The sequence below is a fragment of the Symphodus melops genome (assembly GCF_947650265.1).
Source record: "Symphodus melops genome assembly, chromosome: 9".
Classification (NCBI taxonomy): domain Eukaryota; kingdom Metazoa; phylum Chordata; class Actinopteri; order Labriformes; family Labridae; genus Symphodus; species Symphodus melops.
In genome coordinates, this window is record NC_136699.1 from 15,334,922 (window position 1) to 15,357,198 (window position 22,277).

Below are 22,277 nucleotides of genomic sequence, written 5' to 3' on the forward strand. Positions count from 1 at the left end.
GCTCATCCTTTAGTAAAAGTTAAGCCCCTCCCCCTTTTAATTCTGCACTATTGAGAGTGAGTCTGGCTCAGCTCTCTTACACAGTTAGTTGTTTACAGTGCTGGTTTGTTTAGTGTTGGCTTTGGCATCCTCCATCTAAACATAACTCAAGTTTTATCCATCAATTGTTATTTCTTTATCAAGCTTCTATTTTAACGAGTTCTTTGGGTCATGTGGTATTAGTCATATTAACTGCTGTCATAACGCTGTAACTGAGTGTTAGCGCTCCCTCCTTGAACATAGAGAAGTCCTAAGAGTTGCAGTCGTTTGTGAGGTATCAGATCTGCTTTTCTATCATTGTGATGTCTGTATATTGTTTTTGTTCAATATTAGAAAGTGAGGGAGCATCTCCGTCCCCTCTCACGCCTTTCATGCAGCTTTCATTTAGAAAGCAGGATAAAGCAAAGCAGTATGGGGAACATTGAAATCAAAACCATGAGATGTCCTGGTGCTGTTATTTCAGAAGGTCAGTGGGTGTAGGAACACTTTGGACTTTTGTTCTGGGAGGGGCTCTTCTGGACCCGGTACCGTCTGAGTGCTTCTTATTGACAGATTTGAAAGCATGAGTGTACTTCTGCAGTGTTACACTAGGGGGAACCAATAGGGGGAGACAAAGCCCATCCCAAATGTTGGCAGAGCTATGAAACGATATGTAAACACACTGTAAATAGTAACCTTAACTGTATATACATGATGAGCTTGCTTGCCTTATAGATTCTCTGGGCTCCAATCCATTTCATGTTTTAATCATTTGTGTGCTTTTTAAATTTAAAGATCGTTTTGACAAATCACTTGTTCAGAAAGCAGAAGAAGCTCAAATTTCACTCGTGCCGACTGCTGGTGATAACGGTGATTTTGTGTTTAATTTTTTTTTCTGTCTTTTTCTTGTAAAGACATTTTAACTCCATGACCAAGTAAGAAGTCTCCACACTCAGTCTGATCTGCTTTAAGTAAATGCACATATTCTTTTATGATCTCCACTCAGATGAACTGTCAAGTTAAAATATGTAAGAGCAAAAAGTTGAAGATTAGATTATTTTTTCCCCCCTCTTGATTTAATGAACACTGAATAAAAAGATCCCGGCACGTCATTAAACATGTTTTGTCTCGTCTAGATACGACCCTGAAATGCTTTCTTTTCATGTCATGTTTGGATATTTATTCCCTTTTGTTTAAGTCAGTATTATACACAGGGATGTTTATTTGTATATGTTTGGTGCCAATTATCAATGCTCCATGTGAAAAACATTTACAGTATGTGTGCTGAGACAATGGTATCTAACAAGGTCATGTATCAGTAAGAAGCTACAAATAAAGGAAATCATATCAGTGTGTTACGAGCCTGTGTACTTGAAAATACTACAACAACCCTCTGAGTTGGTTATTCTCTGACACAAGTAAACAAGTATGATTATGGTAACCTTATTCAGTGTTGGTATTTCTAAGTAAGTTATTTTAGTTGTGGATAAAGTTGTCGATACAAAGCCTTAATAAACAAAACACACAGAGAGAGACTCCCCTGTAATTTCACATTAAATCACATTAAACAGATATATGAACAACAAACTTATTTTACCTCACCAATAAAGCTGGACTGACTACATTCTGTGTGCACACATCTAAAGAGTCCAATAGGCTATAAAAAGACTTGGCTAACATGTCTTTAAGAAAAACAAGAGATGCAGTGAATGGTGGATGTAATATTGCCCTGAAGCCTTCAGGTGTTTGAAAGTGGAGAGCAGGTGACTCTGAGTGACGGGACAAACAAGTACACATTTGTGTATATATTTTTTTTTTCTTTAAGACAGCACATGTACTTACATGTCCACACATGTAAGCTATATTCAGCACCAGAGAGCTTTGAAGGTCTGACCACCAACAGAAACACTTAGTCGATTATGAGCAAAAATAAAGAGATTTTTATTACCATGAGGACAGAGCAGACAAAGATCCCCAAAAAAAAAGTTTCATGAATTGACGACAATTACAGTTGAAACCCAGTTTTTAAAGAATTAAAAAAAAAATATTAAACATATTCTCACTTTAGATCATCCTCAGAAATGTGATAAAGCCTCAGCGGACTCTCACTTCCGTAAACCAGCTTCATCTTTTTCTGAAAGAATTTCACATCTCTGATCTTCAAATCGTCATTTACTTCCTCTCTTGCCTTTGTATTCAAATCCTCAGTAACCGTTTCCTTCCAGATGGTTTCTAGAACCTCACTGATTTTATTATCGACCTGTGATAAAACGGTCTGTCCACGTTCCAAGTGTTCATCAAACAGACCAAATGAGCTACTGGCCACCTCTGTTAGATATTTTTTGGCAGAGGTAATATCCCTGTGTAAGCGACTTCTTAGGTCTTTGTCTTCTAAATCAGAGATTCTTTCATAAATATGATGTTTATTAAAACGTGTTCTAAAAGTTTTTATGTTTAACTTGTACCTGGTGTTCTTTATGTAAGAATCATATTTGCTGTCACTTAGATCTCCAAAATATTTTTTACCGTCAAGTCCCCAAAACTTTGTGAATACCACATTAGTAATAATTCCATATTTAATGTTCCAATATAGAGCGTTCTCTAAAAGTAGAAACATGCAGGGGGTGATGTTCCCCTGTCTTTTCAGACAAGGACTGTTGTAGGAGTAAATGGTTATACTTTGCACGTCGGTTCCAATGTCACGTAGCAATACTTCTATACATGGAATTAACAACTCCTCACTGTGAAATGTACGTTTACAGTTTTGATGATGACTCGGATCAAATATTGGCAAAAACACTGCGGCACCATTTTTCAACAACAATACAGCTGTTCCAAATTGTGTTGCTTTGAAGTTTTTTTTCAAGTAAGTGCACAAGGGATTATCTGGAGACAACTTATCAAAACTGTCATTCATGTGTACATCATTTGTTACTTTAAGAAAAAGATGACATTCATCCTTACAATGAATATATTTGTTAAATTTTTTCTCTATCCTCTGTATTTTGAGGAATGCAGAATACTGTAGAAACATGTAACAGAGGATGTTTTTCCATCTTGTATTGTTGCAAAATAAAAGCTTTTTCACTTTGGTTCCAAAGCTACATGAAACTTTATCACTTAATAACTCATCACTGTGAAATGTACCATCACAGTTTTGGTGGGGACTCGGACAAAAAAATAGGTGTGACTGTGGTTTCAGAAATTCAGAAGACTGTCCAGCATTATAAACTGCAGATCCATTTTCAACTTTTTTGAAGCGTGGGACGTTCTTTTCCTCAGCGACACAGCAAACTGCCTCTTCCTGCTGGTCCTCCTCCCTGCAAAATAACAACAGCAATCAAAAGTTAGTCATTAGTCCTCATAAAAGTCTATTTAAATATGAAATGATGTTTACTTGACTTTGTTTTGTGCAATAAACATTTTAAATAATATATTATAATATTTATATGAAAGTATATTAAAAAAATAAAAGCATGAAATCTAAGAAAAAATGCATGAAAACAAAAAGTTTGACAAAAGTCAAACTAAAGTTGGTTAATACTGTTCATGGTGATAAGATAGTGGTTACCATTATACTTTCACTGGAGCTCATTAAATAATATTAAATAACGATACAATTCCTGCAGAAATTGTGAGGGTGGTTGCCGTGTGTATGAGAGAGACTGCTTTAACAGTGTTTAACTGCAATCAGTTATCAGCTACAGTGAGACAAAGGGGAAAATGTCTCCCTACAAAGTGCTTCCTTTAAGAGGTAAAATTAAGAGTTGGTGACTGTGTTAGATTTGTTTCAAACGTTTGATTCAGTAACCTTTACTCATCCTATTTCATGAGACCAGTTGACAGGTAGTATTCAAACATTTATTTCTTACCTCTCTGAAGTTGGCTGTGGTTCTGTGGAATATGCTGAATACATCTCTTTAGATTCCTCTGGAATAATTTCCTGCGTCTGTCCGGCTTCATGACAAAACAATTAACAATAATTACCTCCAATTATGAAGTGAAGATAGAAAACTTTAAAAGGTTTGAAATTATTTTCTCAACGAAAGACCGAAGAGCTTTGGAAGGAAAATAACTACTGTTGTTGGTAGCAATTATGTGAGTTTAAAATTGAATATTTTTTGTATTTGTATCTCTAACAGTTGTTCAGTTAAGCCCAAAAAAAATCTTAAAAAGTTGTTTTTTTTGATGTGTAAAAAGATCATAGTTACCTGCTTGGCAAGAGGCTGCAGACAATCGAGAAAAGAATCGGTGAATAAATGGTTTGTTTATGTTCACTTTGGAATTATTTACCTTTTTTATAACATCAATAAAAAAGACTAAATAAAAAGAACAAAATAATCATTTAAATAGTAGGAGAGCTTGTTAAAAAAAATGTTTTGACTTACACATGGTCCTCTGCTGATGTCCTCCCCAGCAGGGGCTGACAGAGCTCGCCTTGTACAGAAAAAGTAAAATCTTACTGGTAGATACGTTTTCACTTAAGAGTTGCCGCCCCTGCTGAGGAGACTCTTTTTTTTTATATCTGGTCGAACTGTAGTATAACCTCCAATTCTGTTTTTTGCTGCTGACTTTGTCAGGCTTATTACTTTGTCAGGCTTATTACTTTGGCAGGCTTATTTATACTTGTGTTTTGAATTGGAATGCTGGTTGTCTGGTTTTTTAGGATTACACTGATGTGCATCATCAAGGCAAGGCAAGTTTATTTATATGTCACCTTTCAGACACCAGGTAATTCAAAGTTCTTTACATAGATACTAAAGGCATTTCATCAGATAATAATAAAACAATAAACTAAATCTATAAGGCAATAAAAGTTCAGGTAAAAAAAACGGAGGTAAAATACACACGTACACATAAACATATTTGTAATTAAAAGATAGATAGATAGATAGATAGATAGATACTTTATTGATCCAGAGGGAAATTCAAAACAAAGTGGTGTGGGGTGACATTTGCTCAGTCCGTAGGGACTTCAAAGTGCTATGTGGAAGTTGGTCTGGTTGAGAGGTGCCAGACCACTTCTCAAGCACTGCCGAGGTGCGCATTGAGCAAGGCACATAATGCAGGTTGTGTTTGTGAATGTGTGTGATTCAGGCCTGTGTGTATGAGAAGCATGTCTCTCAGTGCGAACCACAACTTCCCCTCAAGGATTAATAAAAGTAAATATTTAAAAAACAAAAGAAGTACATTACTGATGACATGAAAGGATTCATACGTCAGGACCAAACCCAGACAACTAAATACCTGATCAATGTAATTATACCAACGTCATAAGAAACCAGGCAACACAAGAACCCAACAACATGTCATGAGACCACAGAGGATGATGTGAGCAACTAAAACTAAATAGGAGAAATACAAATAATGATAAAAGCTTATGGCAACCAAGACACAAGTGACCCCTACAACAATATATATTTTTAGAGGGTAAGGGAAGCCTTACACTAACGATGGAAAATCACACTTAAGGTGTTCATATGATCTTGCCAGGTGGACTATAGTAGGCCACATTATCGTCAAGGCAACCTTGTCATTTACTCACACCTCTCAAAACGAGGTCAAGAGCCTCTAAAAAGTTGCCAGAGCCAACCTCAATCCAAACGGCATGACGGTGTTCTGTAGGAAATGGTCTTGGGTAACAAAAGCACTGATTTGAGATGCATGCTGAGTAAGAGGAACCTGCCCTAAACTTTAAGAAGGTTTGTTTACAACTTAGACGACGACACGATCTACACAGTTGTCCATTCATGGAAGTTTCTGGCACATAAGGGATTAACAGTCTGGTTATATAGCTTTGAAAGGTTATATAGCTTTTAAAAGTTATATGTACAATTCTAAAATCAATTCTAAAACTAAAGGAATCCAATGTAGAAAAGCTTGAATGGTGGTGATTTGGAGTCGTCTGTAAGAAGCCTCATCAGGTCTGGTGGAGATGAAAGTGTGGATGATCTTGTCGGATTGTGAAAGTATTGGTTTAATTTTGTAGAAAACACTCAGATGGAAAAAAAAAACATGAGACTGAAGAACTTTTTAATGTGGAGTTCAGAGGTGAGTTTATGTAAAATAGCTCCTTGATTTCTGGAAGATGGTTTCACATTGGTGGACAGAGGCTGGTCGTGATGTGATGCGTGGAGTTCCTTGAACCAAACAGTATTATGTCTCGTTTGTTCGTAACAATCTTGTTCCTGTCACTGACATATTTACTAACAAGAGAGAGGCACAGCTGTGTTGAAGTATAATATATATATATATTTAAGAACTGGCAGGTATGCTTGAACAGCCGAAGTAAAATAAAGTAAATAAAATCCATTTATTCAAGTCAGTACAAAAACCTGCTGTCAAACTTCAAACGTTTTCATCAGTTTTTGTTGCATCCATGACTTCTGCCTGCACTTTGGCAGCAACTGGGCAGACTGGCCCCTGTCCAACCTGTTTAATTGAATAGGTAACAATAGCTTCTTCCACTGAGCCATTGGCCTATAGCCTTCATCAGGTGATATTTCTATAGAGGTTTCATCAACCATTTCCTGTAAATGTGTCGCTCTTTCACTTTTGATTTCAACAGCTTTTGATTCTGGTCAAACCAGTTCTCTGCCTGTTGTCAAGGTTTAAGGGTGCAGCCTGATCAGCTGTTCCCGACCTGTTGAAAAATGTTCTGGCATGTTTGACATTTTTATTCATAAGACAGTGATAACAAAACCATGATCCGATTCCCTGACTTGTCCTGATTGTACCTGCATAAACTGGCAGACAGTATGTATGAAAGTACCATAAGAACAGAAGGCTGCTGGTTCGATGTGTCTTCTTATTTGTTCATATTTAGCTGCTCGGTTAGTTATTTCTAGTGACGCTAAATGTGTGCCAGTTTCCACATTCCATATTTACCATTTCCAGTAAATAGGTTGCTCTTTCACTTTTGATTTCAACAGGTTTTGATTTTGGTCAAACCAGTCGCTTGTTGTCAAGGTTTACTTATTGGGACTAAAATAAAAGCCATTGAATTAAAGAGTCTCATTTACTAAAAGTCTGTGGCAAACAGTATGTCTAAAGTTTGATCCTTAAACTGAGCTCATGAGGAATCTTGTACTGTTTTCTCCTTCTCTTGTGTTATTACTATCTACGGTTATTACACATTAGGGTTGCAAGCTGTAGCATAAACCTTTTTATGTTTATATAGTTTTCTCCTTTCTAATCACATATAAGTGATATAGGTGTTTTATTTAAACAGTTGACAGATGTTATCAGAGATAAAACTCAGGAGGCTTCAAAACAACAGACCTCTTTATCCATGCTCCCCACATAAAACCAGTGTCAGGTTTCACATTTTGTACAGTGCCATTTCACTGTTCTTTTGTGTATACTGCCACCTTGTGGATTCCAACTAATTCTTATGTGCAGAAATACGTTTCAATGATTCTTTTCCTAAAATAATGTACAAAATAAAGGCAATTAATGTTTTTTTAATGTTTCCTTTTACAGACACTTTGAATGCCATACAAAGTATATAAGACAAATGTATTAAGAACTTATAAAGACAGACAAGCTAAAAAGTCACCCATGTGTGTTAGGGAAGAGATAAGGGCAGCAGGAGGAGGATCTTAAATCTTGCTCTATTTCCTGCATGGTTCTGTACATGATCAAATGGCTTCATGCTTAAAGATTGTTTAGAGTGGATGCAACAAGCACAAAGCAGATCATAGATCTCATATTGATGGAAATGTTAGCTTGTTAATGGATTGAAAATGCTCATTTAGACTTAGACTTAGATTGAACTTTATTGATGCTTTTGGGATGACTCCCTCAAGGAAATTTAGGTTCCAGCAGCATATACGATAAAATAAAAATGTAGCAGGTAACAAAAAGTAACAATATAAAGAATAAGATAGAATAAATAATAGAACACTCTTCCGTTGGAAAAAAATATACAAAAAATATGCACTATTACCTATACACTTTTAACTCTCACTAAAGTACAATTGGTAAATAGTTAATCATTCATAACCATACTAGTTAATATGAGAGATCTGACTTTAAAAAGAAGTTGCTGCACTGCACCTAGTCAGTAAAAATACAGCTCTACATGAGAAATAGAGCAGCATATTCAAAGATAAATTACTGCATAACACATCTATTTGAAACACAAAGAATTGTTAAACAACATGGTGTCTCAACCTTTCTTTTGACACCATCACTTCTCTAATAAAACAAGTTCAGTTGCTGTTTGGAGGATCAAATGGAGATTGTGTCAGGAAATTATATCAGGGCCACCACAGCGACAGGAATATGAAATCCCCCTGGTCATTCTTCTTCTGCATCAGTGCCAGGCAGCTGCTGCAGAAACCATCCTGCAAGCTTTTGTAATTTGAGACAAGCAGAAAGAAATATGAGAACGCTTTAAGAATTACAGCTAAGTGAAGAGAGAAAGGTAGAGGAGGGTCAGGACTGCAGCAACGCAGAAAGTTAAGGAAACAAAATCCATAAGACTGTTTTTGAGAATATGTTGAAATAAAAAAAAAAACCTAAAATAGAGGAGGTAAGATCTATACCTTATGGCCAGAGTTTGCTTTCTTTCCCTATATATATTATATCCACAATATATTAATATATCAAACATAATCTGACATCATCCGTATTATGAATGATTATGCTGCATGATTTCAAAAACAGGGAAACTTGAAAGTTGACACCAATAAAACAATGCCATTTTACCATCAGGAAGAGATGTAACCACTCTTTCACACTTGGTGGAGCTGTTTGCCTAACAAAGAGAGAGAAGTGTCTGCTGTGTTGTAATGTGCATGTGGTGACATGAAAACCATCTTTGGGCTGAAGAGGGCAGGAACACTCCGAGGAGTAAAGTTGCTTTTACACAATACCTATTTAAAAAGAGAAACAACAGAGGTTTGTTGGAAACTATTACTTTTATTATTAATAAGAGCTTGTACAATTCTGTTCTCTGCCGCATTCATGCCACACGCTTTTTTTCTCCCTGCAGGTAAAAGATGATGTCTTTTAACCCAAACGCGGCCTCATAAACTGGCCTGTCAGAGGTTGTGTGGCCCGCGTCGCTACAGAGGTGTGAGGAGGCTGCTGTTGCCGCTGCACTCCACCTCTGAGAAATACAGTTTTGGACAGCTTATGCAACATGTCAGCTAAACAGGGGAGACATTTCCCTGGGTGTGTATGTGAACATGTGTGTTTCAGGACAGCCACTATCAGTGATTCACAGGCATGAAGGTGCTGGCAGAGGCAACGAGTTGGGTTAGAGTGTCAGGACTGATCTGTCCTGTGTGTTTGCTGTGCTTCAAGTGTACACTGTGCATTGAATGTACTGTATGTGCTGCGATGTTGCAGGGGTCAGGAAGTCAGATCCGCTCGTACCCTTTGGCATGGACCTCCAGATGTGAGAGACGATACTTGTGGGCTACCTGACAGGTCAAATAGATTATTGCACTCCTTTAATCCACATGTGTTGGTGTGGTTATCCTGTTTTCTTACATTTGTGATACCTACTGCTGCATATATATTTTCATGCATGCTTACAATTCAACAGAATTTAACGCTAATAAGTGTGCTATAAGTGTGACTAGCTTTCCTTCACAATGTCATTCCTAGAGAGTATGTTGTAAAAGTTCGTCTCCGACAATGTGGCCGACTGATCGAAACATTGCTCCTTTGTAGAGCTTTTGTTTGCTTTTTCCCTGCTTCTTGTTATTTCCTCTCATCTCTTTTTTTATCTATTTCTATCTCCTATTTCACAGGGGTTTTTTTACAGCACAGGATTGCAGGTATCCATAGCAACAGGTTTGCGCGTGTTGTGGTGTGTGTGTCTTATCTGCGTGTGTAGCCTCTTGTCCGAGACACAATGTGGTAATTACCAGAGCTTACCTCTGTGCTAATTAACCGTCGCCGTGGTAATTGGAAGGGTCAAGTGAGCAGGACGATTGGCTCACCTTCCTGCATCATCCTCCACCCCGCTCCTCCATCATCCCTCTCTCCTTTTCTCCTCCGCTGACAACTTGGCCACTCCACCTTCACCTTTGCATCTCGCCCTCCTTCTCTCCCGTCCTCCCCTCCTCTTCCCTCTTGTTTCCATACCTTCATGGCGAGCTCCTCATCGTCACTTTAGCACCACCGGGATGATTGCTCTCATCCCTCTGTGACTCCTTGGTGTTGTTTTCCATGCGAGCATTATCACAAGATGTTTTGGCTACCAGTCCAAAAATATCCTCCCCCCTTCTCTTCCTGCCTCCCTACCTAACCAGCTCCCCCTGATCGGGCGGACTGACATCTGGCTGCCAACCAGAAGCGGAGCTTTTGACCTTCACAGTCTCCAGGAGTCCAAAGCAGCATCTGATACATTTACCTTTGTGCCTCCAATAGCTGCAATAAACAAGAATGTTTGAAATCTCCAACAGAAAATGGGACTTGTTCTGTGCTTTATACCTGTAGACATATATCCATATATTTCTTTTAGGTTAAACTAAAGTTGTTGGACTGAATTCTTCAGTTTTTCAAATTAAATCCCTCAGTGTGTATATGGAGTCTTTCATTAGTTATTGATTTCTATTATAATATTCATAGCAAACTTCATATAACATTCATCATTTGATTTATTTAAAGTTGAACATTTATGATTAATGTTTTTTAATAACATCAATAAAAGTATATCACAGGGTGTTGCTTAGCATGCAAAGGATTGCAGCTCCCCTTGGCTTTATTGAGCTTTACAGAAAGTTTAGGTTCATTCATGCTGTTGTTCAACGACACTGTTTTATAAAGTTGTTTTTGACGTGTCTGGTAACTGTTTCCTGTTGCCTCATACAGTTTAAAAAAGGCTCCTAAACAACTGTGCTGCTCAGCAACAGGCACAGTGTTGTTTATGGGAGCAGACAAGAGCCTGATATTTCCTCTAAGAGGTGATGAAGATTTTAAAAAGAGCTTATAGAAGGTGAATGTTTGACTTGGATCTTTAAAAAGCCAGACACACAACTGCAAATGTCTGCTTACAAATTCTTCAGAAAGATTATAAAATGATTATGTCAGTGTTAGTCAGAACTTTATTCAACCCTTACAAAAAACTGAATTCATGCCACTATAATAAATGTCTAAGACTTAGTTTAGTCTAAAGGGGGTTGGCAACGCCATCATTCAGGTTTGTTTTTGTTAAAAAGTCAACAGATTCCCTCCAAAATTAAGACGGCAATATTGAACAGTTTCCACGGACTAATTGTGTTAAATTCATGATTCTCTGACATGCAGTATTAAAAGAACTTCTTCTTCTTTGCATGGCAGGTCTTTGTCTTTCCTTCTTTCTGGCCTGAAGAGCTGAAGGTTCTTTAGGTGTCTTCTACTTTTTTCTTCCCCTCTTTCATTCCTGAAGGCTTCAGATTCTCCTCATCTTTCTTGTTCTCCAGGCTCATGAAAAGAAATCCATCTGCCCTTTTGGGGAAAGAGTAAAAAATAGTCCTGCAACTTAAATCAGACAGAAGAATGGATAGGGCTCCTTGGAAAAGTAGAAAAGGTGGCTTGTGGAAACTAAAGTGTTCACTGGAGCACCGAGGTGAGGAAGTGTTGAAATATTTTGTGTTAGAAAAAGAGTGAGCGTTTGGCATTACATATGGGCAGACAGGAGGGAAAGGGCAGGGGGGGGGGGGGGGGGGGGGGAACGCAGGAGAGGCCTGGAAGTTAAAAGTGTGGTGAAAGAAAGGTTCAGTGAGAGTGTTTGATGCAGACCGAACACAGGAAGGATTAAAAACGAGAGCTACGAAGAGAAAAAAAAACAAAACATCAGAGAGTGATGAGAAAGGAAGGATGGAGTGAGCGATGAGAGAGCTGGAAGAGGGGGGAGATAAGGTGAGACGTGGGTTTGACATCATTACCGACAGCAGGGCTTGTGTTTACCGCTCGGCTCCTGTTTACGGAGGAACTCATACTGAGGGGACACCTGGTGAGCTGTCAACACACACACACACACACACACACACAAAACACACACACATACACACATATACACACATGATAGAGTCACTGCGAGCAGCCGTCATAGTGCCGCTCTCCATGGTGCTGAACCCAACATGAAGCGGCCCAGAGCGGGGCAGGCCTCCTCTGCTGCTATCCTTATGGAGAGGCCCCAGCCAGAGGGGGAGGTCTCAGGGGTTTGGAAGGGAAGGGGGATCTATTTTTAACCACCGTGCTCATTGTTTATTAATGAGGCGGTGTTTAGTCAGACCTGGGGTGCTGTTTAATGTATGATGACAACGTTGCTCTCCGGGGACCTTTCCCATACTCCTCGGCCCGCATTTTACATAACCGACACAGATTTGGCAGGGGAAAGGGGGGGGGGGGGTTTGGTTGGGCAGGTTGTCCATGGTGGGGGATGGTGTGCAGCAGACTAGTGTGTGTCGGTGTGTGTGTGTGTGTCGGTGTGTGTGTAGATGAGAGTATCTCCTCTCCCTTGCTGTTGAGTGGTGTACACATGGGGAGGTTTAACAGGGGGCCACGCTGAGGTTCCCATTTCCTCTTGATGCTGGGAGCAATCCAGAGATTCAGCTGAGCAGCAGCCTCCTCTTAGAAATAATCTGGAACCACACATTGGATAACAAATCTAACTTTAAAGCATGAACAAATTGTCCATGTTGGCAAATTTGATGGTATATTTTTAATAGACCTGACTTGTCCCCTCCCTTACCCATCACTGCAAGAAATCTTGGAGTTGCATTTCATAAATGTTCTCTCTTGTTTCTAAAAAATCGGCCAGATTGGAGAATTTCTCTCTTTAAAAATACTGTTGTTTACACATTCATTACTTCTCATCTTGACCAATGTGATGCCCCACTTTCTGGCATTGGTAAAAACATTATTCCTTTTCACAGCTTTTACAAAATTGAGTGGTTGGGATCTCAATGGGAACTAAGAAACACCATCATATTTCAAAGCTCCCTTAGATTTTTGGATTAGTAATTACTTTAAAGTACTTATAGGCCTTTCTGGGTAGTTATATTATTGAACTGGAAAACATGTGATTTAAGAGATGGGTATGTTTATCTTAAATTTCCACACTTAGGTGTTGGACTGTCTGTCCATGATGATGTGACAGATGACTTTGTTTACAGACTGTGATTGTACTGTTAATGAGTTGATGAATACGTCTATTAATTCAACTCTGTTAGTGCTTAATCGATCTGTGGAGCTTTTGGCTTTGTTTTTTTTTTTTACTGTGATTTTTTTGTTTGTATTTATTTATGCATTCTTTACGCCTCCTTCCTCCACGCCTCATATTTCAAAATCATTCATACAGTTTAAAGAGACACAATGACATTGTAGACATTCTTGTAGTAGTCTGAATATAGAGACGGGGAATTAGGTGTGCATGAGTGACACAAGTTCAGTGAAAACAAGCCAATTTGTTTCCCCATGCCAGGCCAATAAGCACACACATAAACACACATTTACACACATAGACAAACACACGCGGGCACGCAGGAGGGGTGAGTCACGAGAACTCGGGGCATCCGCTGAGCTTTAATGTGCTGAACAGACAGGAATGAGAGCAACAAGAAGAGAGAGGGAAGAAAGAGAAAGAGTTGGCAGAGAAAAACAAACAGACAAGGTTACGAAAAGGAGGGGAAAAAGAAGGAAGGATGAAAGTCAGGCTGGTAGGGCGGCAGATGATTACAAAGGGCTACAAAGAGAGATATACTGTAGCTTAATTGTAGCATAAATACATAATAATGTAACACAGAGCAGAATTTAATTAACATTCATATAATCTGTGCTTTAATAAGGCTGTTATTACTATGGGGACATTTAATTTGCATGTAAGGCACACACACACACACACACACACACACACACACACACACACACACACACACACACACACACACACACACACACACACACACACACAGAAACTCAATGTGCAGTGCACTACAAACTAAGAGAGGACCGAGCGTTCATCAGTGATAAAGAACAGAGAATTTGGAGGAAACTAAAGCGTTCAACCGGTCAACTGAATCACAGTACAAAAAACAACATAGCTGACAAATGATAGCATTAACACCTGTGCATGTGTGTGTGAGTGTGTGTGTGTGTGTGTGTGTGCTCATAGAAAGTTGTCAAATTGAAAAAAACAAACAAACACAAAACAAAAGAGTGTCAGATATCTCAAAAACAGCCAGACCACTCTCCTCTACAGAGCAGTTTTAAACAAAAAGGTTTTGTTTAGCTTTTTCTACATTCTTACACAATGTGTTCAAACTTTTAACTCATGCGGTGAACATATCTAAAAATGAACCTTTTGAGCATGTAGTCCTTAGTTTCTGAGTATCAGGTCTTTAAACATGGTCCCCAGTGACGATGGTTGAATGATGTCTTCACAAAGATCTCATTTTCACACATTATTTATTCTCTATACAAAATTCATCATTTTATCCCTTTATTGGCTCTGTGATAATATCAACAAGACGGTGGATTACATGTAGACAATGATGGAAGTGAATCTAATTGTCTCATTACTTTATTGTACTTTTCACTTTTCCAGTCGTTTTAGTCCCTTTAAATATGAGACGTGTGTTGAACATTTTAAACACAGATGTTTAATCAGCATAACAATAACAAACTTACCCTTTTAAACCACTTTTCAACATGTTTTCAACAGGGGCCATAGGCGCCCTTTAATGTCTTCAATGGAAAATTGTTAAGTGGGTCATCTTGGTAAATATACATGACTTACCTCACTCTGACACCAGATAGAAACTGTCATCATACATACGTGAAATAGCTTCCTTTGAAGTATTCCACATCTTGCATCTTGTATGTGGGTGTGCATGCTTTCGAGGAAAAAGTGTGTGAGGTTGTTTGTGTGTGCACTGTTAATGTACCCAAGTGCGCAGAATCAAACTCCTGTGTGTACATTGCTTGTTTGCTCTTCTTTATTGTGGTGTGTAAATGATTGTGTGTTCACTCGGTCTTTCAAGTATTCCAGTCTGCATTATTGAAGGGCAGAGCTCTTCATTATTTGTCTTTATGTAACGGCTGCCCTAAACAGCTGACATGCAGCCCTCATGTGTGTATGAGTACTTAGGTCTGTCTGTGTGTGTGTGTGATTTACAGTACAGAACCACTGATTCCATGTTCACATAAGAGTAGAAGCCACTTCTCTGTTCCATGGCATCGGGAAAGCCCTTTTCCACCCACATCCGTTACTGCAGTCAGTTAGAGCAAGTCGCCTCCCCACACACACACACACACACACACACACACACACACACACACACACACACACGCACACACTCTCACACACACAAACACACACACAAACACAAACACGCACACACAAACACGCACTCACACAAGCACACACGCACACACAAACAAACTACAACTGCCAGCTTAAATAATGAAACACGAAACCTCTTGATATGGCTTCATAAATATTTCACCAATAATCTGACATTAATGGGTTTTTCTTCAATGTACTCCTGCCTACTTATTTGTTCAACGGCGCGGCACAAACAACACAAAGTCCTGGAAAGTCAGAATGTTGCAGGTCGCTCCTCTTATGGTAAGGCAAGCAAAGGCAACTGTCTTTATATAATGCGTATCAGCAAAAAGGCAATTCGAAGGGCTTCACACAAGACTTGAAGCTCATCAAAGAAAAAGAAAAAAAAGAAAACTTAAACTATTAAGACAGAGAAGATTCAAAATGAAAAGTAAACTATGACATAAAGCAATAACAAGAAATTGATATACAATGTAATGTAATGCAACTCAGTGTTGTAGTAGTCACTGACTCTTCTCTTCCCAATCGACCGTACAATATAAGGCCTTTAGATCACAGTAATATGGGCTGTTAGTTTAAACCCCCCCCCCCCCCCCCCCCGCTATATTCATGAGAACACTTTATATTCAGACCATGAAGTTCATGTGTATGCATAATATGTATTTGTCTGCACGTGTTGTCATGTCATCTTGCGGTGATTGCAGGCCTCAGTGCTGTTCCTGCAAGGGGAAGCCCTTTGTGCTTCTGTGTGTGTGTGAGCATGTGTGCGTTTGTGTTTGCTTTAGTAACAAGGCTGCTGGTTTCTGGGGAAAGCCCAAGGGCTAACCTCCACCCACTCACTGTTTCTGGATACCTCTCTGTGCATCCCTGTGACTTCCTGTCTATTGTGTGTGTGTGTGTGTGTGTGTGTGTGTGTGTGTGTGTGTGTGTGTGTGTGTGTGTGTGTATGTGTGTGTGTCCGTGTGTGCGCGTGTTTGAGAGACATTCTTAAAGCGATAATGTTCTCCTCATGACCTCTGAATTTATCTCTTTTGCTCTTCTGTCTTTCTGTGCTTTATTTAAATCAATACCGCTTTAATGTATTCACTCTCTAACTTCTTCTCCCCACTGTAATCTATTATACAAACCAAGGGCACAGACAGGGCTTGAGTTCAGTCTTCTTCCTGTTAAGAAATCATTGTAGAGGACTGACGTATAAGGAGCCATGAACCCAATTACTCATATACTGTAAATATACCACATCTACACCGCTGAATGTTAACTGTATGGCTATTTAAACACGATGTCAGCCTTCGTCACATGCATTTGTAAGAAGCACTGAATGAACCATGAGTTTGTAAAGGCCATCCATTGACATTATAAAACATTTTCCTCTCTTGTGTAACTTCATTAAAAAAAAAAAAAAGGAAAGTAAGATTTATGGCGATGTAAAGACAACTATTGAAAGTATCTATAGACTTCAGTGGTACAGAATTAACTTGAATTATTTTTATATATTTTCGTAACATTGGATTTTTTTCCCCTTTTCTTCAGAGCTGATTGTGTTTATAAATCTGTCCGTTTGTCCGTCCAGCACGAGGATGCCATTATATACTTTTGTCAATATTTCGATGGATTGCTGTGAAATTAACAACAAAGGATAATAAAGCCTTGAGGATTTGACTCTCCTCAATATGAATTATAGAATTTGTCAGATGCTCTGACCTTTCAGCTTGTGCTCCCATAATGGTCACAATTTCAAATATCAATTTGATCAAATATGTTTTTCAATTGCATAACATTTTAATGGATTTGAGAAGAAAGCCTCGGTGAGCAGTCGATGATGTTTTCTTAAAGGGAAATGCTCGAAAATACACAAAAGAGGTAAAAAAAAAAAAACGCTTCTAAATAACATCATATTTTAAGACATGAAACCACTGAAGAACCTCTTCACAGACGTATCGAAAGTGAGCAGAATAATGAGAACTTTAAATAAATGTAAAACAACAACACACAAATGCTTGAATTCTCTTACTAAAAAGTGTTAAACCTTTTTTATTGTTGGGCATTGTGTGGTCACATATCAATGGCCTTTTTTTTCCCAGGTTCCTTATATCAATCAATCTGTCAATCAGTCTCTCAATCAGTCAACTGACGCTATGCAAATAAGCAAATAAATTCATAACATAACAAGTGCCATCTCACTATTATATGCATTCTTTGAACATAATGTTAATCTTCACTTCTCTCCTCCTTCATTGTCATCTGCGCAGTCTTAAACAACTAGAGCAGCTGTTCTGTTGTGGAGCTGTCCATTGTGCTGAAACTAACAGAAACGCTTCGTCATCCTACCTACATCTCTAATCACAAAAACAAGAAACAAGAGCCAGCATGTCAGCATGACAGCCACTTTAAAAATGCCAAGGAAACCCCATGGAGGAGCAGCACACCTCTGTGTCATCTGACATTTCTCACACCATTTTCTTCTGAATTTATTCCCACCATTATTGACTAATCAGCCGTCTGCCTGTATGGAATGATACTGAGTGTTTTGTGCGTGTGAGTGGGTGAGGTAATAAGTCGAGCCTGTAAGTAGAAGTGTGGTGGGAGGAAAGGTACTGGCTGTTATTGGATGTAGAGTGGGAGGCAGGCAGGCAGAAGCAGGGCTCCCCTGGTTACTGTTGCTCTGTGGGTGGTTACCAGCAGCCAGGCTCTCCTCATGACTCTGTCGTTGGGCTGAGGGGGCGACGGGCAGGACTACCTCTCTTCCTCTCCCTGTCTCCTCGACTCAGACTTCCTGCCCACTTCCTGTTTCGGTTGTTCTCTTTCTTCTCTTCTTCTTTTCATATCTCCCACTTACACAATCGTTTACTTTCTTCCCACATCAGTCCCTGCATCGCTTGAGGTCCATCCACTCTGTTTCGTAAAGAGTTTTTCCCCCGCCTCCCTTCTATGTTGTGCACCCCCACCATCTGCTAGTGAATGAAGGTTGCTGAACTCTGCAGTGGTCGAAGGAAAGACCTTTTCTCCACCCACCTCCCAAAGCCCCCTGCTCTTCTGTACTTGTTGCTTTCCTTTCTTTCTGTTCTTTACTACTGTTTTTTCCCCCCATTTTCATATTGATTACACAGCACCCAACAGCCACAGTTTACTTAAACTTCAGCCTACATTTCTATCTATATCTATTGAAATGTTTCTCTCTTTTCCTTGTTCACTTTGTCAGTCTATCACTTTCTTAATACCCGTTTTCACTGAGTTTCTTGTAGCTGTCTTTATTGCTGTGTCCATGCTGAGTGTGTGCGTGTGCATGTATGTGTGGTCAGCTGTTTTTAGCGCTACACAGCTGATGTCAGATTGGTTAGTCTCAAAGCAATAAGGCTGTAATCTCTTAAAGGCCCAGAGGCTTTTAAGTCCACACCTTCTCTCATCTCTCTCCTCGTATGCCTGTACCTCCCTCCCTCTCTCCCTCTCACCTTTAGAAAGAAAGACTATATTACCTCTAAATGGATCTTTTGGTGCACTGATGCCCTCCTGGCTCTCTCTCACACACACACACACACACACTGTTACATACAGTACATGCGTGCTTACACACTCACAAAAAGTATCTGTACACACACTCATGCTCCTCTGGACGTTGCTCTGCACCCTTCATCTTTATGAAGCTGAGAATTATCCCACCATAGGTAATCATAACTTGCCATACCTGGGACTCATACAAATACACCTCGGCCCCTTTTCTCTTATAATGTGTATACAATGATCTAACACAGACGCTGCAGACCAGAGCTTGATAGTTTTGAAACCAGTGGGAGTATTCAGTAACCCGATGCTCTTTTCACTCTCTCGACTGTGTCACATTTTTATGTAAGAAATGAGCAGCGCAGGACGAACTCTACGACTGTCTCACATTTTCCTCATCTATCTGTGTGTTTACACTGGAGGAATAACTTTGGAGCACAAAGCATTAAAAACCATGTCTTCATCACTGCGTGCACAGAAATAGAAGCACGGCATGTCGTTTGATACAAAATGTGCGCTTTGGGTGATGCATGAAAAGAGGAGGGGAAGACAGACGGGAGAGAGAGCTGCCCCCAAGCTAACACTTATATAACAATATGTCTCGACTATATAGCACACAGAGGATCCATACTGTTGTTGGTCAACAGTAGAGTCATTTAAGACTGGCCTGTAGGAGCCTGATGTGCTGACGTGAATTTGCATCCCACAATATTTTCCACTGCCTCAAAGTTAAGAAAAAACTTTGCTGATAGCACTTCTACGAAAGTTTATGCATGGTACTCGAGAGCCAGAACTACACCAGCTCGAAACAGTCCTGAGCTGCATACTTAGACTTTCTTTAGATCCTGAGCTGTCTCTATAGCAACGACTGTAGGCAGTTGCTGTGGTAATCACTCGCTGTTCCTGCCCCTGGCATCGTTAAGTGTTTGAAGTTGTCCCAGAGGTGCTCCGCTGAAAGGGTTAACTCCAGCTCTCCCCTGATAAACGTATTCGTTGGCACACTTATTTGTCTCTTTGATGTTTCACAGTGAAGGGGTTATCTGGCATTCAGGTCTATGTGGAGGTGTTTTGATTGTACAAGCGGCGGGCTGCTGTCTGACATTGATGCTAAAGCCAAAAGAATAGGTCAATGTGTCTGCTGGTTTGTAGATGCGCTATACAAATGAGATGCCCACCACTCAGCGCTGTGTAGCACCCTGGGGTGATTGGGTGTCAGAAGCCGTTAGCCAGCAAGAGGTAACGGGCGCTGACACTAGTCAGAATGGCAGATGTCCACACGACTAGGCAGGGTGGCACATGAGGGCACGGAACAGGCTAGGAATGGCTTCAGAGACTGTCCCCCCAGGACGTGGCAGGAATTAGACAGAGGTGGTTTTAACATGGGCCTCCACTGCAACCACCTCCTCTCGACCTCTCATAACCTCAGAGCAACATTAAAGGCTGACAACATTGATTAGTAGCTGAAAAATGGCAGTGACCTGATGTAAAAACGTGTGTGTGATTACTTGTATGTCTATCTTTGTGAGCATAAGATTTGCAGACCCGCACATTGAGGACATTTCTATAAAGACGTGAAGTGATCTCTTGAGTCTTTCAGAGATGTGAGGGGAAAGTGTTTGGTCAGACTAGTACAATTTAAATTAAGCTACTGCAGTAAGATGTGTGGTTGACCTGGAATATGTAAGAGTGTTGTTGTTTTTCTGTTTGTGAACTAGTGTTCACAGAAAATTGACGTCTCAACTCTGGACCAGCGCCCTCTGGTGGGCATTGACTTTGATTCAGCTCTGTTTCTGCCTGAAAACCTTTTTTTTTTTGTTTTTTTTTGTTGTCCTGATCACTGTCAAATGCTTTTTTTCAGGATCATCCCATTGTTCAAGAGGGCAACACCTCTACAGCCATACACTGTCTTTATCCTCATAAGTAGAGGTAAAAAGAGAGTGCTTGATGGGCATAGTTTTTAAATATCCGTCAGAAGTTTGATATTCAATTTCAACATTGAAAGTAGGGCAGAAGAAAGTTTCTAGGGAAGTAAAATGCTGAGCTCAAGATTTTCTGTGGTCCTTTAAGCGTTTTACTAGAGCACAGCGAGCACAAGATCCTGCAGAAACCTATGAAGACTGAGGAGCTAAGAAAAAGATTATATAAATGTGGAAGTTAAATCACTATGTTAAGTAGTAAATAGACCTGAGCTTGTTTAGCAATTTTCTAGTCTTCAGACAATTTAAAGTGCTTTTACAACGCATGTCACAAAACCCATTCACTCCCATTTACACAATGATTGGCACTGAAGATCCAACCCCAAACCTTTCGGTTGAGAGAAGACCGACTCTACCAAGTGAGACACAGTCACAATGTTGAAGTTGGCCAGAAATAAATAAATTCAGAAAATTTACTTTTATCATCTCAATTAACACATTGAGAAGAAATTCGTATTGCTTGCAGCCTCAGATGGTGCTGTGTTCTAAAAAAATTACAATCTCAGAAGCCATCAGTAATTACTTGGTTGATGGATTTTCTAACTGACTGTATCAAACAAGACTCATTCTAATCCTTTCATTTCAATCATATTTCTCTGCCTTGTTCCTCGTGCTCTGGACTGGAAAAATTGCGAGCTTTAAGTCATGGTAGCATTTTGCACATCAATTCTCTTGTCATTCGTGATGTTATCCAATAACGACTGTGATATTCTTCAGCAGTTCCATGCACACCTTTGATTCAGCTTTTGCGTTTAATCAAGCATAAAACTTGAGAACAAAAATGGAAGTCCTCAGTTGTCGCTGGCCCGAGAGCGTGAGGGAGAGGTGAATCCCGGGAGTTTAAGCTGGATTTATGTAAGCTCTGATCTGATATGCTGGCAGGCCCTCTCAGAGTATAGCTCTCCACACTCCTGATCTCCTCTCCTTTCCTCTCTTCTCCTCCATGAGATTACTTCAATTACTCTAGGAAGACATCTGAAGGAAATCAGAAAAAGGCAGAAGGAAAGCAAAAAACTACTTTTGCATGACTGAAAGTGTGGCTTCATCGTAGCTGGCAGGCAACTGCCATCTTGTTAAGGGAAAAATACTTTGGTCAAATAACAGATTCTGTTTTCTGTCCTCCTTTTTTTTTAACGCAGCAGATGTATGTGACGTAAGGCATGACAAGACTGACAGCTATGTGTGCAAACGGCAGTTTAGCCTCACAGTTCATGAATAAAGTATCCGTTTAAGATCAAACGTACAGAAAACTTCAGTTCAGCTGACAGACTCTTCAAAGGGCTTGTAGAATATAGAGCAGAGGCAGAAAAATTCTATATTGTTTTCCATCTTTAATAAGACAATCTATAAGTGAAAACACCCCTCCCCTTCCCCTGCTGTGTTTCAGCATATCACCAGAGTGATTTGCTCATAAAACACGTCTAATCTGCTAATACCGAATGAAGAAAGCCCATCATCTCACAGAGACTTAACACCAGCCCCCCCAACCCCCA

At 39.6% G+C, this 22,277-nt stretch overlaps 1 protein-coding gene and 1 long non-coding RNA gene across 5 annotated transcripts in view; one reads left to right on the forward strand and one right to left on the reverse strand.

Moving 5' to 3' along the window:
* Positions 1-22,277, forward strand: part of reep2 (receptor accessory protein 2) — a 49,302-nt gene that overhangs the window by 8,512 nt on the left and 18,513 nt on the right. The window contains exon 8 of one of the 4 annotated variants that reach the window (XM_079353027.1): positions 10,287-10,442. The exons of 2 other annotated variants lie outside the window; for them this stretch is intronic. In XM_079353027.1, the coding sequence (XP_079209153.1) occupies positions 10,287-10,427 (141 nt within the window). In that variant the 3' untranslated portion in view covers positions 10,428-10,442. Of the gene's footprint in view, positions 1-9,375; positions 9,469-10,286; positions 10,443-22,277 lie in introns of those variants that run through there. One more of the 4 variants, XM_079353028.1, reaches the window with a different exon arrangement.
* LOC306828975 lies at positions 1,942-4,591 on the reverse strand. The gene is made up of 4 exons (XR_013779820.1): positions 4,407-4,591; positions 4,230-4,244; positions 3,891-3,975; positions 1,942-3,338 (listed from the first exon to the last, which is right to left on the reverse strand). It is a non-coding gene; the product is annotated as an uncharacterized lncRNA (long non-coding RNA).